The sequence below is a fragment of the Rhodnius prolixus genome, unplaced genomic scaffold (genome assembly GCF_049639745.1).
Source record: "Rhodnius prolixus isolate KJV_2025 unplaced genomic scaffold, Rpr scaffold_1, whole genome shotgun sequence".
In the NCBI taxonomy this organism is placed as follows: Eukaryota; Metazoa; Arthropoda; class Insecta; order Hemiptera; family Reduviidae; genus Rhodnius; species Rhodnius prolixus.
In genome coordinates, this window is record NW_027411581.1 from 117,614 (window position 1) to 136,804 (window position 19,191).

At 33.2% G+C, this 19,191-nt stretch overlaps 2 protein-coding genes and 1 long non-coding RNA gene across 6 annotated transcripts in view; 2 read left to right on the forward strand and 1 right to left on the reverse strand.

Annotated features, from left to right (window-relative positions):
* The window catches only part of woc (zinc finger protein without children), a 72,000-nt gene that overhangs the window by 39,090 nt on the left and 13,719 nt on the right, over nucleotides 1–19,191 (reverse strand). For 3 of the 4 annotated variants that reach the window (XM_074123102.1, XM_074123110.1, XM_074123093.1), the window contains 7 exons: nucleotides 13,521–13,610; nucleotides 11,212–11,551; nucleotides 2,706–2,950; nucleotides 2,426–2,627; nucleotides 1,855–2,009; nucleotides 504–625; nucleotides 385–417 (listed from right to left, as the gene is read on the reverse strand). In XM_074123102.1, coding sequence (XP_073979203.1) covers nucleotides 385–417; nucleotides 504–625; nucleotides 1,855–2,009; nucleotides 2,426–2,627; nucleotides 2,706–2,950; nucleotides 11,212–11,551; nucleotides 13,521–13,610 — 1,187 coding nt within the window. The remainder of the gene's footprint in view (nucleotides 1–384; nucleotides 418–503; nucleotides 626–1,854; nucleotides 2,010–2,425; nucleotides 2,628–2,705; nucleotides 2,951–11,211; nucleotides 11,552–13,520; nucleotides 13,611–19,191) is intronic. The other variant, XM_074123099.1, reaches the window with a different exon arrangement.
* On the forward strand, nucleotides 15,950–17,499 carry LOC141451654 (uncharacterized). The gene is made up of 2 exons (XM_074123118.1): nucleotides 15,950–16,080; nucleotides 16,169–17,499. The coding sequence occupies exon 2, from the start codon at nucleotides 16,246–16,248 to the stop codon at nucleotides 17,368–17,370; it is 1,125 nt and encodes a 374-aa protein (XP_073979219.1). The 5' UTR covers nucleotides 15,950–16,080; nucleotides 16,169–16,245; the 3' UTR covers nucleotides 17,371–17,499.
* LOC141451659 (uncharacterized) lies at nucleotides 18,511–18,805 on the forward strand. The gene is made up of 2 exons (XR_012456984.1): nucleotides 18,511–18,638; nucleotides 18,727–18,805. It is a non-coding gene; the product is annotated as an uncharacterized lncRNA (long non-coding RNA).

Sequence of the window (19,191 nt, forward strand, 5' to 3'; positions counted from 1 at the left end):
TTGAAATACAAAACTAAAATATTTTTTGTTTTATTTGCCTGATATTTGGACAAGAATTATAATTGAATGAATTTTTAGTGAAATGAACAATTTTTCGATGAATTTTAAACAGTATATTGTACTGTTATTGTACGGAGCTCGCCTGACGGTCTTTGACCAAGGTATTGACGTTTTTAGATTTTTTAAAGTATTTTTTGTTTTGTTGTACAATAAACGTTTAAATAAAAAAAATTTCAATGAACAATGAACAAAGTAGAACGGTCCTTGAAAACACTGGAATTCTAGAGTGAAAAAGATGCCAGGAAGATAAGAATTTCTTTCTTTAATTAATTTAAATTTTAATTTAATTTAATTTAAATTTTTTCAAAAATTATTAACCCTTACAAATATCCATCGGTCACAGTTGCTGAAGGACACCTGAAAAAAGGTGTTCTTATTTTTTTTAATTGAACTATGATTTTTTCAGCTTCAACTGTTTACTTACTAGAGTCTCAACAACTTACTTCTGTTTGCCGATAGTAGCCCTGAGAGAGACCTGGTACAAAGCAAGACAATTCAGTGAACACATGTATACAACTGAGTTGTTCATCTTCTTTCTGATCATGTCAAAATTATACTTTTTCACCTACAAAATAACAAAATAAGAAACCATTTTGAATTCGTGGAAAACAAGTATCATTAAAAGTAAGTAAAATAAAATGTCATAATTTGTATTCACTAGTAGCTGGCCAAGAAATATAACGAGTTACTTCAACTGATCATTGGCCGGTGTCTAATGCAATAGATAACGCAACGCCTCTCCTCCCAATAATTAAAAAAAGATCGTACATCAAATTAAAAGGGGGAAATCCTATGAGAACGAGGAGCCGAAATTAAGGGATAATCACTCTTTGGTGCCAGGAAGACCTCACACCAACACCCCCACAAAGTATATCGACTTCTTTCTAAATCGATCAAATTAGGCAAAAGGATCTCAGGTATTTCCGATTTTCATGGGTCTCAGTCAAAAATGTGCGTCATTTCACTTTTTAAAATAAACCTCAAAAAGAGATTGGACCCACTCAGAAGAATGGACAATCGAATGATCACACCACTTTTGTTTACAAATGACCAGTATAATGGCTCAGGATAGGCATGATACAAATACATATTAAAAACTATAATCAGGTTTGAAAGGTGGTTATAAATAAATTCGGGGAAAACAGTCTCTTATTGTGGAAGAAAAGGAAAAGATATTAAATCAAGGAACATTCAAGATGTAAAACAAATTAAATACATATGGCCTATCGCACTTCAAAATTGAACCTGCGAAGAGATTGCAAAGCCACAGAAGGTAATATGACGCTGAGTAGGATCTCAGGAAAAGACTCTAAAATGATATACGGCCGTGTGATAGAGGAAGTAAGATTTCCTTATGTGAGTAACCATGAATAAGAAAGATCTAAAAAAATCAGGCATGATGAAGTAGTAAAGATGGTGAGAGAACGCCACCTCAAGAAGTACGTACGAAACAAGAAGTTAGGCCAGTGGTTATTACGGAGTTATTATTATTGTAGTGTTTTACTACATGTTGTTGAACTATTTAATAACGTGTACAGTAAACAGGTAAACCTGATGGAAGGAGAAAAGTGGGAAAGACAAAAAAGAAGATGATAGGAGGAGGTTGAGGACAATTTGAGGAAGTTAAGGTACGGAATGAGAGCCAGGAACAGAGATGGATGGATTAGAATTACTAAGGAAGCCAAAGCCTTTCAAGGGATGTAGTGCCTAATAATAATAATAAACGCTAATGACCAAGCTGTCGATGCGCCGTGGGGGGGGGGGGATAAATAAATAATAATAAGATTAACTTACTTTACACCAATTACAAGGGCAGATTTTTCTTTTCGAAAGAACTTGCACATTCTGGCATGTTTTGGAACAAAACGTTAGCGGCTGATCTTCATAAAACATTATTTGCTCGGGTAAAGCTGATGTATCGAAATATTTCTTGCACATATTACAAAGACCTGCACATTTTTCAAAATTATACTTAATCTTAAATATCAAATTTTAGGTAGATAAATCTTCTAAATAGTCCGTCAAATCCTCAAAATAATAATAAAAATTCTCAGAAAAAATATCAACTGGTCAAGTACTGCTACTATCTTATAAAAATTTAATTAAATTTCATAGATTTACTAGGATGAAACATATCTACAGCTTGGTGGATTTTAGAGAACAGACTAACTTATAAAGTTGCTTACGGATGTTTTTTATTAACTAAAATTTAAAAAATTCTTATTTTATAATTTAGCAAGTCTTCAAAATTCCTACTTAATATCTGATTAACATCTCTAACATCCACACACAAATAGTTGATTTTTATAATTATTATTTATCAGAAGTTTCTTTTGTTAATCAGCGAATGATAATCGTAACTCACTAATTTTCATTTTATCGTTGACAAATTTGAAGGCAGCAAAACAAACATCACTGCAGAGTTTCACAGTCTTCTCTGCAGTTATTACTTCCACAATCACGATTTTAGGCTTGTTGCACACTGCACATTCGTGGGCACTTAGCTGAATTGGTAAATTGTGGGACATTGTATCGTACTTTTCCAGACAATCTGGGCTGCAAAAATCCTTTAAAAAAATGTTTTATTGATTTTATAGTTCTGAAACAAGGTTTTCTTTACTAAAGTTAAATAGACAATCAATTACCTTAAACTGGCCCTTTTCGCCAACCGGTGCCAAAAAACCAACAGATTCATCTCCTCCATCGCTATTGAGGTCTCGTTGGCAATAAGAACACGCCTTTAATCCTTTCTTAAATTCTTCCAGACATGTGGATGTGCAAAACTGTCTGGTCTCATAGCCAAACCTGACGGAATATTTTCCCATAGACATGGGTGTGACCTCAGATCCGCAGAGTTGGCAGTTAGATCCAGTCAACGCTTGATATTTGGCTGCAAAAGAAGGCTCACATATCAAGAGAAATAAATTTATTTATTAAAACTGTCCAGTAGGACAGTTGTATAAGGGTTGATCGTCAAAAACTGCACGAAAAAGCGTAACGTTGAAAAAAACCCAACTTTAACAATTTTTTTCTCTTTTTCTATAAAAGATAAAATTCCAAAATTTTCTTTAAAATATAGGGCAAACCCACCTTTATGACTGTAATTTTTTTGCAACAACCCAGATCTAATAGGTTTCGAGAAAAAAGTTGCCGAAAATGAGCAAAAACCGCTTTTTCAAAAATTGTTGTTGTTCTTGTTGTTACCTTTTTTGTAAACAACGTAGCGCCTAAGCAGGCGAACCGATTTTCATGAATGAGGTGTCATTCGATTCGGAATTTTATGTAGATGTGCCTATTGGGGATCTCGACTCTGTACATCAAATGGGAGAGGAGTTAGCCCCCTTAATGTAAGGCCCCCTCCAAAATTATTATTACTAAGTACTCTGTAAATCTTGGCCCGATTTTGATAAAATTTGGTATAGGGTTAGGGCTCCCCTACGTAACATTAAAGCGTCGATCTGCTGTTACACTTGTTAAGGGGAAGTATAGCAATCGTTTCAAATTATCAACACGTGAACCGATTTTCATGAATGAAGTGTCATTCGAATCGAAATTTTGTACAGATTTGCACTTTAAAAGTCTCGACGCTGTGCCTCATAAGGAGGGGAGTTTGCCCCACCCAAGTAAGGCCCTTTCTAAAACTATTATTACCAATATTTCTATAACGCTTAGTCCGATTTTGATAAAATTTAGCACGAAGAAGCGGTTAAAGCTCCTCTACGTGGCTGTGAAGTGCCACCATGCTCTTACACCTACTAAGAGAAAGTACTACAATCGTTAAAATTATCAATGAGTGAACCGATTTACATCAATGAATTGTCGTTCGATACAAAGTCTTTGCCTTTTAGGGAGAAGTGCTGTAATCGCAGTTTATTTTTCTTGCTCCTCTTAAAAGGAAGTACTGAAATCGCAGTTTAATTTTACTATTTACGTACAAATACCTTCCTATTTTATTCAAAACGCTTTCTCAAAAAAAATTGTTATTTAGGATGGTTTGGGGGACCGCAACTATAATCATTCTTTAAAAAGATCTCTCCAGTGGTAGTTACGGTTCCGATTGAACACCTTTTCAGGTTATAATGATAGAATTGCTTATTCCAAATTTTAAAAAAATCTGTAAAGCAGATATGCAACTTTGCCAAACAGACAAAAAGGAAAATCTATCCAAATGTACAAAAATCTCCTTAACAAAAACTTACAGTTTAAAAAGTTAAGTATAAGGGTTGATTAAACGCCAAAAGGTACACAAATCAGCAAGTACCCAACATTTCATTAATACTCCATTGATATTATTTAAGTAATTTTACCGCATTAATTTTCATTATTATTTTTAAAGAATTTATTAGATGTCACAGACCCTTATGCTGGCCAGTTCATTCATAAAATTTTTTTGTTATAATTGTGATAAAATGTATATTACATCTTCGTATAAATAGTTACTTTATTTTAAATCTATTCCAAATTATTCTTCTGATTTCTCTTTAATGTGCCCTTTATTCTGAAGATGTCACATATACATGCATGTTAAATTAGAAAAAGACAGTCAAAGACAAAGACAAAAGAATCGGCTACTACTTAAATTTGAATCACGGAGGATTTAAAAGAATATTTCAGTCTTGAATTCGTCTTACCGAAATATTCGTGAGCACAAATAACACACAGTTAATAATAAGTAGATTATCGAACAATATTTACTCATTTCTCAATTGTAATTTAATTTAGTCTCCCTAATTTTATTTATAGTAAAATACTGGAATAATTAGCTGTCCTAAAAATATGCATATCTTATTTATTTTATATTACATATATTCAACATTATGGGATAAACACCTACATTGAGAATAACAATTACTTCAAAGGAAGAATGAACTTAATCCGACGATTTTTATTTAAAAATAAAAATAAATAAATAGATGTAAATGGCCAGCATAAGGGTCTGTAACATCCAATAAATTCTTTAAAAATAATTAAAACTGTCCGGTAGGACAGTTGTATAAGGGTTGATCATCAAAAACTGCACGAAAAAGCGTAACGTTGAAAAACACCCAACTTTGACAATTTTTTTCTCTTTATCTATAAAAGATAAAATTCCCAAATTTTCTTTGTAATGTAGGGCAAATCCTCCTTTATAACTGTAATTTTTTTGCGACCACCCAGATCTAATAGATTTCAAGAAAAAAGTTGCCGAAAATGAGCAAAAACGGCATTTTCAAAAATTGTTGTTGTTCTTGTTCTTGTTGTTGTTGTTACCTTTTTTGTAAAGAACGTAGCGCCTAAACGCGTGAACCGATTTTCATGAATGAGGTGGCATTCGAGTCGGAATTTTATGCAGATGTGCCTTTTGGGGGTCTCGACGCTGTACATCGAATGGGAGAGGAGTTAGCCCCCTTTATGTAAGACCCCCTCCAAAATTATTATCATTAATTACTCTGTAAATCTTAGCCCGATTTCGATAGTTGGTAGGATGACAGGGTTAGGGCTCCCCTACGTAACATTAAAGCGACGATCTGCTCTTACACTTTTTAAGGGGAAGTATAGCAATCGTTTCAAATTATCGAAACATGAACCGATTTTCAAGAATGAAGTGTCCTTCGAATCGAAATTTTGTACAGATTTGCACTTTAAAAGTCTCGACGCTGTGCCTCATAAGGTGGGGAGTTTGCCCCACTCAATTAAGGCCCTTTGTAAAACTATTATTACCAATATTTCTATAACGCTTAGTCCGATTTTGATAAAATTTAGCAAGAAGAAGTGGTTAAAGCTCCTCTACGTGGCTGTGAAGTACTGTAATCGCAGTTTATTTTTCTTACTCCTCTTAAAAGAAAGTACTGAAATCGCAGTTTAATTTTGCTATTTAAGTACAAATTACCTTCCTATTTTATTCAAAACGCTTTCTCAAAAAAATTGTTATTGAGGATGGTTTGGGGACCGCAACTATAATCATTCTTTAAAAAGATCTCTCAAGAGGTACGAGGGTCGTTTGAAAAGTCCGTGCAAAAATAAAAACTACTTAATTTTTTGGTGTAAACCTTTTTTATTTTTCAACTTAGTCTCCTTTTAGGCTTATACACTTCGTCCAACGCTGCTCTAGTTTGTTGATCCCTTCCGAATAATAGGATTTGTCCAAGTCTGAAAAATAGCCATTCGTTTCTGCAATCACCTCCTCGTTTGAATAAAATCTTTTTCCCGCCAGCCATTTCTTCATATTGGGGAACAAATAGTAGTCCGAGGGAGCCAAGTCTGGAGAATAGGGGGGATGTGAAACGAGTTGGAACCCTATTTCCATTAATTTTGCGACCACAACTGCTGAGGTGTGAGCTGGTGCGTTGTCGTGATGGAAAAGGACTTTTTTGTGGGCCAATCGTGGGCGTTTTTCTTGCAGCTCGGTTTTCAAACGGTCCAATAACGATGAATAATATGCACCTGTAATAGTTTTACCCTTTTCCAGATAGTCGATGAGGATTATTCCTTGCGAATCCCAAAAGACAGTTGTCATAATGTTTCCGGCCGAAGGAACGGTCTTCGCCTTTTTTGGCGCAGATTCCCCCTTGGTAACCCATTGTTTAGATTGTTCTTTGGTCTCAGGAGTGTAGTGATGTATCCATGTTTCATCCACAGTGACGAAACGACGCTTAAAGTCCTGCGGATTCTTCTGAAACAGCTGCAAACCGTCCTTGCAACACTTCACACGATTTCGTTTTTGGTCAAGCGTGAGCAATCGCGGCACCCATCTTGCGGATCGCTTTGTCATGTCCAAATATTGATGCAAAATATTATGTACCCGTTCATTCGAGATGCCCACAGCACTAGCAATCTCACGCACCTTCACTCTTCTGTCATCCATCACCATATCATGGATTTTATCAATGATTTCTGGAGTAGTAACCTCAACAGAGCGTCCAGAACGTTCAGCGTCACTTGTGCCCATATGGCCACTCCGAAAATTTTGAAACCACTTATAAACTGTTCTAATCAAAGGTGCAGAGTCACCATAATGTTTATCAAGCTTCTCTTTAGTCTCCTGAGGCGTTTTGCCTTTCATAAAGTAGTGTTTAATCAACACACGAAATTCTTTTTCGTCCATTTTTTGAAAATCACTCACTTCCTCGATTCAAACGAATGCCAAACACAAAGAAATAGACCGATCTGGCTGAAACTTGGTGTGTGTTCTTCCAAGAGATGCTACTAACTAAACATAACCTCGATACGCGCCAGTAGTGCTATCTCTCTGACTTTGCACGGACTTTTCAAACGACCCTCGTAGTTACGGTTCCAACTTAACACCTTTTCAGGTTAAAATGATAAAATTAAAATTTATTATTCCCAATTTTAATAAAATCTGTAAAGCAGATATGTAACTTTGCAAAACATACAAAAACGAAAATCTATCCAAAAGGTACAAAAATCTCCTTAACAAAAACTTACAGTTTAAAAAGTTAAGTATAAGGGTTGATTAAAGGCCAAAAGGTACACAAATCAGCAAATACCCAACATTTCATTAATACTTCATTGATATTATTTTAAGTAATTTTACAGCATTAATTTTCATTATTTTTTTGAATTTATTAGATGTCACAGACCCTTATGCTGGCCAGTTCATTCATTTTTTTTTTTTATGATTTAAGTCGCGTCATCATCTGAGGTTATTGGCGCTCGGAGCTTTTTTCAGTTCACTACTGGCCTCCGGACAGTGTTCTCTCGTTACAGACAACTCTGTCCATCACCCGGACAGTGAGCTGTAAGAAGCTGTTAAAAAGAGAAAATCTAAGGGTCAGCAGCTGGATTCGAACCCGGAACCTCCACGTGGGAATAAAATATTAATAACCGCATAGGTGATCCCTTCACTTAATTCATTCATATTTTATTTTTTTGTTATAATTATGATAAAATGTATATTATATCTTCGTAATTAAATAGGTACTTTATTTTAGCTTTATTCCAAATTATTCTTCTGATTTCTCTTTAATATGCCCTTTATTCTGATTAGTCACACATATGTACGTATGTACATGCACGTTAAAGTAGAAAAAGACAAAGGCAGAGTCGGCTACTGTATTAATTTGAAACGGATTTAAAACAATATTTCAGTCTTGAATTCGTCTTACCGAAGTATTTGTGAGTAAAAATAACGCATAAGTAATATCAAGTAAATTATTCAACAATAATTATTCATTTCTCAATTGTAATTTAATGTAGTCCCTCAAACCCTCTAACTCCAAACGCCTACAGACATTACAATCCAAAATCCTAAGGAAAATCCTGAATGCTCCTTATTACATTTCTAACCTTACCATACACACTGACCTACACATCCCTTTTGTCACTAACCTAATAAAGTCTCGCTACCGCAACTTTCACAGCCTCCTAGCTCTCCATCCTAATCCTCTTGTCCAACAACTCTCCTCTCCTCACCTTCCCGAAAATCCTCCTCGTCGCTTGAAGCGAAAATGGCCTAGAGATCTGTTGTGACTAAATCATTGCGAAAGAGTTTCACCAGTGGGTGATTGCTCTAATCATGTCATAACAAGTGAACTGAACCAGTAAGATCATGTTTACTTGATGCAACAATTGTTGCAGTTGTAAATACACAAATAAAGTGAAAAAAAAAAAAAAAATGTAGTCCCCCTAATTTTATTTATAGTAAAATACTGGAATAATTAGCTGTCCTAAAAATATGCATATCTTATTTATTTTATATTACATATACACAACATTGTGGGAAGAACACCAACATTGAGAATGTAATTGAAGAAAACTACTTTATTTGCGATAAAGCCAGATTAATTATTACCTCTTATTAAAAACGTTTGACTACTACATAAAATAACAATTTCTTTCATCGAAGAATGAACTTAAACCGACGATTTTTATTTAAAAATAAAAATAAATAAATAAAATAAACAAAATCATTGATGTATGTTGGTGTATTTTTTTTTAAAAGTTTTTGAATTTTTTAGCCTCATATTTTATTTTTTTTAATAAAGTTTTTCTTTTTAACCTGTGATTAATAGTTTCTTGATTAGATATTACAGTCAATATTAAATGGTGTTCTACTTGAACAAATATTTTGTAGATTAAATTGGCCATACCCAATTAAGGGTATGTGACATCTAATAAATTCAAAAAAATATTAATGAAAATTAATGCTGTAAAATTACTTAAAAAAATATCAATGAAGTATTAATGAAATGTTGGGTATTTGCTGATTTGTGTACCTTTTGGCCTAAGGGTCAGCAGCTGGATTCGAACCCGGAACCTCCACGTGGGAATAAAATATTAATAACCGCATAGGTGATCCCTTCCCTTAATTCATTCATAATATTTTATTTTTTTGTTATAATTATGATAAAATGTATATTATATCTTCGTAATTAAATAGGTACTTTATTTTAGCTTTATTCCAATACTTAACTTTATAAACTTACTTATACTTAACTTTTTAAACTGTAAGTTTTTGTTAAGGTAATTATAATAAATCACATATAACATACGTACATGCTTGTTAAAGTAGAAAAAGACAAAGTTAGAGTAGGCTAATGTCTTGAATTCGTCTTACCGAAATATTCGTGAGCACAAATAACACACAGTTATAACAAGTAGATTATTTAACAACAATTATTGATTTCTCAATTGTAATTTAATTTAGTCCCCCTAATTTTACTTATAGTAAAATACTGGAATAATTAGCTGCCCTAAAAATATGCATATCTTATTTATTTTATACTACATATACACAACATTGTGGGAAGAACACCAACATTGAGAATGTAATTGAAGAAAACTACTTTATTTGCGATAAAGCCAGATTAATTATTATCTATTATTATAAACGTTTGACTACTACATAAAATAACAATTTCTTTCATCGAAGAATGAACTTAAACCGACGATTTTTATTTAAAAATAAAAATAAATAAATAAAATAAACAAAATCATTGATGTATGTTGGTGTAAGCATTTTTTAAAAAAGGTTTTGAATTTTTTAGCCTTATAATTTTTTTTTTATTTTTTATAACGTTTTTCTTTTTAACCTGTAATTAACGGTTTTATTATTGTAAAAACTAGATATTACAGTCAATCTACAGTGCTACTTGAACATATATTTTGTAGACGAAAATTGTCAGCATAAGGGTCTGTGACATCTAATAAATTCTAAAAAATATTAATGAATATTAATGCAGTAAAATTACTTAAATATTAATGAAGAATTAATGAAATGTTGGGTGCTTGCTGAGTTGTGTACCTTTTGGCGTTTAATCAACCCTTATACTTAACATTTTAAACTGTAAGTTTTTGTTAAGGAGTAAAATAGTTAAATACAAGGAGAATTAGTAAGTAATGTCCATAGGCCTACTGTGTGTAGCCATCTAAAGAGGAGAACAATGACTTATTGGCCAACTTCATATTTTACACTGTTCTTGAGTGACGTCACTTAATTTTTTTTCTAAAAACATTCCTTTTTTGCAATAAAAATTTTATTACTCAGAAAGTTTTAGTCCGAATTTTATTCTGATGACACAGTTAGAAAGACAGATAAATTTTCTAAAAATTGATACCATTTTGAAGCATAAGTTATTCTCCAAAGAGCCTCAATCTTCCTCCGGATACTGGAAAAATAAAAGTAATCGAAAATTTTAAGAAAACTCATAAGGCCCTTATGTGATCATTATCAGACCTAGGTGCTGGCACTTTTTATAAAAGTTTCCTTGTCTAATGGGCTTTCTAACGGAATATCTTTTTCCATGATTCCTTTTATCTTCGTACGAGAAATTAAGTTTGTTTTGCAAGACAACGTGTTCAAGAGCACTCAACAGTGTTAGTTTATCAAGTTGTTTAATTCAATGAAAACTCTTTTAGATGGACCAGTAGTCAATTTTTAAAGCAGGCTGTCTTAAATTAAGGAAGTCAAAGGTTACGAATTGCACTTTAAAAATTTACTTCTGATCTCTCTGAAATACTTGACAAAATGTTAGGAAATATTTTAAACAAGTACTTAAACAAAAATTCATATAGTTTGTAATTACTCCAAATTTCAATTTCGCACACAATTGCACTGTTGTAAAAGATAAGAATTTATATAAGCCTTCAACACAGTTAACACCTAAAAATAATTATTTCTAATACACAGTAGTAACAGTAATTACTACTAACCTAAACATTCCTCAGAACAAAAATCCATGGTGGCCCACTGTAGCACTCCACCTTCAAGATCGTTATCAACATGCTGTTCCGGTCTAATCGCTTTCGAACAGGAAGTACACTGTCTTGGTTTGCTGTTTAAGCCGTTGTCACCACCTTCTTGATGACATGTTTCTGTGCTTCTGCTGTTAAGAGAACCACTCTCATCGCGAAGGTCATTTTCAGCCTGCAATACTACACTACCAAGTGCCACTGCTTTTTTATGTAATAATTTTTGCTCTACGATACATTCTTTCGAGCAAAGGTAACATTCCATTCCTGAGATGGTCACTTTGGTGGTGCAAGTTGTGAACTGTTGTCAACACAATAAAAAAAAAATCAATTTCTAATTATTGCTTAGTTATCATTCGTACTATTACCATGAATAGTAGATATTCTAGACAGAAAAAAAGTAGTAAAGATTATAACTAAAAAACTTTCTGTTGTAAAAGTATTTCATCTACTGCCCATCTACTTCCTAGATACGAAAAAAATTCTTCAGTCACAAACATAAATTCAACACTAGGGAAAATGTTCAATAAAGTACAGAGTAGTTTAACACAGTAAAATCTTGCCGTGTAAAAAATGTTATGAGTGGCTACGGTGGATATAGTTGGTTTTCTGCTAGCGTGTTGTGGCGGCTTTGGAGGAGTGGGAGATGGAATAGAGTGCCAGACTTAAAGTTGGGAATCTGATTGTCACATTCAAGGATCATCTTCCAATTCAACTAAAATTAAAAAATTAAAAAGATTGATAATTAATTACTACTATTATTTCCCAAGTTAATGTGAATAGAAAAATATGGAAAACTTTTCACAATGAAGCTAGAAAAATATACTAGTTACCATTACGAGATACAATAGTAGAAGGGGCAGGAAAAAGTGGAGAATAATAAGTAATAGGCTACTTTTTCACGCGGGATTAACTTTCCGCCACCTAATTAGATGTGATGGGCAGGGGGATGGAATTTTATATTAACCATCCACCGATTACACCTACTCACAACCACTTCCCAAATCACTCCTTCTATTTTAATTTTGAAAATGTATTTCTAAATGTGATTTTAAGCGCTGTAAAACATGACAATGAGGTCAAGACTAATGAATCATTTTCACAAAAATGGAAAATGGACAGAAAATTATGCCACCAAATGTAACAAAAAAGATTCTAGTGGTCAAAGTAACTTAGAAAAGGATTTTTGTTTACGCGTCAGCTGCCAAGGACATTAGCTCTTTGAATTATTCGTTTGTAATTGTTTTGTAAACAATTAATAATGTTTACGGCAAAAGTTTCTGTCATAGCGAAACTGTGTTAGAATTTTAATTTAGAGCAGACCCATCACTTTAAGCAAAACAGCCTGATCTGGGTTTCGAAAAGCTAAATGCTATAAAGTGCTTACGATAGGTATGCTATGCATTTTATAAGAATACAGTTATTTCTGTAAACAGTTATATTTGTATTAACTTTTTAATGTAACATTTCATAATTTAGTAATTCCTCCTCATATCACAGTAATAAAAACTGGGGAATCACATTATGAATTGCGTAACAAAACTGTTATTAACATTCTAACTGACAAAGTTAACATATTCTATTAGAGAAACCCCTTTGTTTTCAATTGTATAATAAAATTGGAACAGTCTCAAAAAAGACTTAAGGAACTGTTATTTCATGTAAGGCAAAAAGTACACTAAATAGTTAACAGAAAATCTGAGCATCCTAGGCGCCTCGCAACAGGTTTACCAGAGCTTCTGGTTAAATGAACCATTATTTTTGTTTGAAAGTAATCTTATTGACTCAAATTATGGTTTGGAAAGTGTATAAAATATAGATTGGAAATTCAGTAACCCAAATTTCTACCTAATTTTGGAAGAACTTAAATAACTAAGTGTTAAGGTTTTAATTTATAAATTTACAAGGTTTTTTTTCATTTACAATAATTACTTATTTTATTGTGTTTAAAATTAAAAGAGGCATCAATTATATTTTGAAAATTGATGTGTAAGTCAGAAGTAAAATTAGTAACTTTTTTGGTGTTGTGTTGTAATTTAATAAAATAGGTTCAAATTCTTTTTTTCTTTTTTTTTATTATAGGGTTCGCCATTCTCTGAAAATCAATGGCATGGCGCCCAACTACGATTATTTTTATTTCCATGTAATTAGAACATTTTGCTTTTGTTTTCTTTAGAACATTTAGCTTTCTATGAGATAGGGTTGACTGGAGAACTCATCTACAAGTGAAATATTAATAGATAAAATTAACAATAAATATTCATATCCACCTTGGCGCATTGTAAGCAATCTCGAAGAGCAGGAGCAACTTTCACCATCTCCAAATCGCCGGACGGTACTTTCTTCTTGGGATACAAAACCTATACAATTAAAACCAATATTAGATGTGATCACAAAAAATTTTTGTGATCCAAAAACCATAATACATAAAAATATTATTTATTTTTTTTAAACTTTTATAAGAGTAATATTAATCTTTTGCTTTAACATGGTCCAGAAGAAAAAGGAAAGTTTTAAACTGGAGTCTTACAGTACTCCTTCCAAACATATTGACCTAAGTATCCTAGAGTGTGGTAAGTTTATTCCTTCTCTAACACATTGTGAACACCAAGCTTCTGGTCCTCTCACAATCATATTCCATTGCATTCAATATTTATGTATCTGAATATCAGGACAGTGCATCTATCCTGGGGAGGGCTTTACAAAGCAATGCTCTCATTGTTTCCTCCTACCGTCTGAGCTTCTCTCAAAGAAAAGTGCGTGGCCGCTTTTCGCTCAAAAGAAGCACCGGCCCGTAAAAATAAAACTGAGCTCAACTGAGCTCAATTGCCTTCGCTTCGCTATAAAATCGAGAGTACTTCCACCCAAATAGATTTTGTACATTAAGATTTTTTTGCTTACACTACATATAGTTTAATTAATTGATCTAGGCGTTTTTACTACAATTGAAATTAAAAAAAAATATTAAGCGAATAATATTTACAAAAATTCTTTGTAAAGATTTCTGGAACACTGAAATAAAATATTATAATAGTAATAATAATAATTAGGCACGGGATTGCTAAATGGTTAACGAATACTTACTATACAGCCGACAGTTCATTGAAAAAAGCTCTGGGCGCTAAAAACCGTAGATGTTAACGCGCCTCAAATTATAGAATAAATAAATAATTAATAATAAGTGTCGCGTATGGGTCCGGGAAATATCAGCCACTACCCTTATCTGTCGTATGAGGCGAATGAAAAATACTCATTTGCTGAATGTCCATGAGTTTGAAAGTTTCCCTTCCTTTATTCTACTTTTTTAAGTTTCTTCCCTTTTTCTTTTCTAAACCTGGCTGAAGACTATAAATAACAAAACCAATATGGTTCGAAGATTAAGAAATTGTGTAATAAGGTAATAAGATGTGCTACCGGATGTGACAACAGGAGAAACGCTATTGGTATATACTATGCTGAAAATGCGGGGTTGTAGCGGGCAACCCGACTAAACTACTGTCAACATCATCTCAGCCGTACACCATCTTTGGCTAAGGCTGAGACTTGTGACAGTGTTTCTCAGGGATTTTTTTTTCCAGGGAGCACTCAAGCTGGCTGCAGGAGCGTTCGTATGAAGTTGACAAGAGAGGATCGTGCGAAAACGTACTACTTTCCACGAACAATGAGAAACATTTTTTACTGCTTATGTTGAACAATATTCAGGAATCCCAGTGACGTCTCAGCGGTTTCACATTTCAAGACCGTAATCTTCCGAAACAAACTGAATCCACCAGATCTGACGAATAAGATTTGATGTTGAAAGAGTTTAGAAAGGATTAAGTCCAGCTTAAAATTCTGACATGCAGATGATCAGGTACAACTTCAACCCGCAACGGCTGAATTGGAATCGAATAACCGTTTTGAGCTCGGCAAGATGATGCACAATCACGCCTCACACTTAGAAGACTCTCTTTTAGGGAATTGAGAGCGCTGATAGCCTAGAGTTGCAGGAATATGCTGGTTATGATCAACGATTCCGCGACAAAAGACTTCCGTAAGATTGGCTAAGAACATTAATGAGTATCCGCTACTGTAGTATGTACATTCAGTCGAGGCAATCTATGCTTTAATGTAGTGGTACACAGAACTAGCTACACTTATGTGGAACAGTGCGAAAATCAGTTCCCTCTATGAGCATGTTCGGAGTGGTAATGAACAGATTATATTCTAATATGCACAGGGAACCTAATTGTATGAGGCGAATACAGAGAATAACAATGAAATTCACGCTAACATATCATGATTGGAAGAGTGTAGAGCAGACAAAAGCTTAAAAAGATATGTTAGAAATGAAATGGATCAAATATTTCATAAAACACCAACAAGAAATGACACCTTTCTTGACTGATGCAAAAATGAATTGATGTTTATGAAGGTGAAGGTGCTAACCTATCCCCTACCATCCAATTACCTGTTTGCAGACTCTCTATAAACTATTAACATCCTTTGTATCGTCTATAGTGCAATCACATGTAGGCCAAAACCAGAATTGATTACGGGACAGAAAGGTTGTACGTAGATAAGGTGCTAAAGGGCAACAAACAACGGTAATAATAAGAAGGACAAGCGCAAAAAAAGCATCGTTACTTGGTTGTGCGGTTTATAGATTTTATAAATATTTATAATATATATATATATATGTAAGATATTTAATTGTAATTTCCACCCCCGTCTTTCTGCGCATGCTCGTAGCTTCGAGTGACGAGTGGGTAGGAAAAAAAGGACAGGTTAGGATTGAAAAGAGTGAAGTGAATTATCGGCTTTGAGTGTCGTTTCTCTTTTCTTTTTCAGGTATTGAAGAATAGTTAAATAATTATGTATTGAAAATTAATGTTTTAAGAATGTTGTTAATGCCAAATAAATCTCTTTTCTTTTTCAGAGAAACTCAGTCTAGTTGTAATTCAACACGCATTATAAAACGGTCGCATTATAAAACGACACTTCTACGAACCAAGAATGGATAAATTAAAATTTGAGTTTGTGGTCAAATCTGTAGAGGACCCAAAAACAAACATTATCTGTATCACCACTATTTCTACAATTGGTGAACAGATTTTCATAATTCCTGAGCACTTGCAACCATCAAAATTGCATCAAGCAATTATAAAAACTAATACTTTCCAAAAAATAAAAAATACCTTACAAAAAAGACACGATAAAAGACAGGTATGGATTTCGGTGTCAGAAGAAATAAAAGAAACATACATAGATGAAGATGGGAATATTCAGTTTCAAGGTTATTTTTTGGAGGAAATTACTCCAAAAACTCAACAAGAGGCACTACCAAGTATCATACAAAATGTTAGTGAAATAAAGAAGACACCTGATCATAAAAATATAAGACAATTGTCAGAAAAATTAGTCATAGGAAAATTCACAACGAAAACTTCAAACGTGTCTCAATGGATGAATATTTTTGAACGCGAATGTTCACGGTTAGAAATAGAGGAAGATATCGGAAAAATTGAAATCCTTAGATTATTTTTAGATGAATCATGTCTGGACTGGTACAATTCCATGCTCATAAAACATACAATAAACTCAGAGTGGTCAATATGGAGAGATAATTTTTACAAAACCTATGCAGACAAAGGATGGGCACCCATCAGGTATGCACTTTCATTCAAATATATACAGGGCTCTTTATTAGAATATGCTTTAAAAAAAGAGAGACTTTTATTAGAAATAAATAAATCAATAGATAAACCTACCTTAATTGATCTTATTGCTACGGGGCTACCAAATTTTATATCTGATAAAATAGATAGAGATGTCTTAAAGGAAACTAGTGATTTATTCAATAACATCAGAGGTTTAGAACATTTAATAAATATAAAGAATCCAAAAAACAAGGTAGTTACAGGTTCCAGAAATAAAATTCAAACAAATTTTGAAATAAAGGAAAGACACAATCCATGCAGAATTTGTGAAAAAGAAAACAAAGGCATTCGTTACCATCCTGAATCCCAATGTTGGTTTAAAAACAAAAATAAGGAGTGGTTACAAGGAGATCAAAAGAAAAAGGTTAACAATGCTGAACTAGATGTAGAATTAAATGAAATGATTCCAAAAAACTGGTAGTTCCGCCATTAATCAGAGTAAAATTATTACTAAATGATGCAATAGAAACTTTTGGTATTTACGATTCAGGATCAAACGTCTCTTTAATAAATTCCAAATTATTATGCTTCAAAAATAAACCAGTTACAAGAAAATACAATATAAATCTAAAAACGATTAATGGCATGAAAAATTCTTTAGGAAGAGTGACACTTAAAATAAAAATGTTTGATATTGAAAAAAATGTACATGTTTTTGTGATAAACGATAAACACTTTGAGTATGACTTTTTAATTGGACTAGATTGTATAGAAAAATTCCATCTAATTCAAAATGAACGATTAGAAATTACCCAAGCTAAAAACTCCATAGAGGAAGACAATAGAGAAATAAGGCCTAAAAATAAAGACAAGACTCCTGGTTTTTCAAGACAAATCTTTAAGCAAAAACAAAACATCACCAAAGATACTTTCGACAAAACTAAAATAAAGATAAATAATGAATATCAAATTAACTTCAATGAGCATATAAAAGTAACAAACTTTGATATTTCAGTAAACCATCTAGATCTCCAGCAACAGCTTGACATAGATAAATTAATATTCAAATATAAATCACTTTTTGCCAAAGATAAATATGATGTAGGCACTGTAAAAGGTTATGAAGCTCATATCGATCTATTAATAGATAAATACTGCTGTAAAAGACCATACAGGTGCACTCTTGAGGATAAAAAGGAATTAAAACAACAATCACTCCATAACGACTTGGTTCGCGACAGAAAACTGGCCTTAGAAAATTCAATAAAATCCCACAATTACAATAAACAACATTTTGATAGAAACAGAAGAACATTTAAATTAAACGCAGGAGACTTAGTATATGTTGAAAACGGAAATAAGTTAAACAGGAAAAAATTAGATGAATTAAGAATTGGGCCATATAAGATCTTAGAAAAAATTTCCAACTCCATATACAGGATAGATACGGGACATAAGAAACCAGAGTCAAACCTTTTCCACATTACAAAACTCGTTCCACTTCCAGAACTTCTTCACGAACCATGATTCTTTCCAGAGAGAGAGAGAAAAAAAGATAAACTTGGAAATTATGATTCTTCGTTAAGGGGGGGGGAGATGTAAGATATTTAATTGTAATTTCCACCCCCGTCTTTCTGCGCATGCTCGTAGCTTCGAGTGACGAGTGGGTAGGAAAAAAAGGACAGGTTAGGATTGAAAAGAGTGAAGTGAATTATCGGCTTTGAGTGTCGTTTCTCTTTTCTTTTTCAGGTATTGAAGAATAGTTAAATAATTATGTATTGAAAATTAATGTTTTAAGAATGTTGTTAATGCCAAATAAATCTCTTTTCTTTTTCAGAGAAACTCAGTCTAGTTGTAATTCAACACGCATTATAAAACGGTCGCATTATATATATATATATATATATATATATATATATATAATATAAATAAATATAAAATTATATATATATATAGGGAATGGAAGATGATAAATGGACAATGTATTATCAAAAGCCAGGAACTACACAGCACGCTCCTGCGAACGGTTGGCACAGTCATAATACATTCAACACACAACCAGGTGGCCAGAACTCCCATCAGAAGTTGCTGACTGCACGTTGACCGGACGATGCTCGCACCACAGTACAATTAACCTAACGTTCTGCTGAATCTTAGAGTCAGAGAAAAGTGATGATCGCGAAATTGTGGCCCCAGCAGTAACTACAAACCGGTGTAGCAGCCCAGGCAGTGGACCTAAATATTTACATTCACCTGCCAAAAGCGTTGGCCTTGAACATATGCCGTACTATTCGTATTTCTG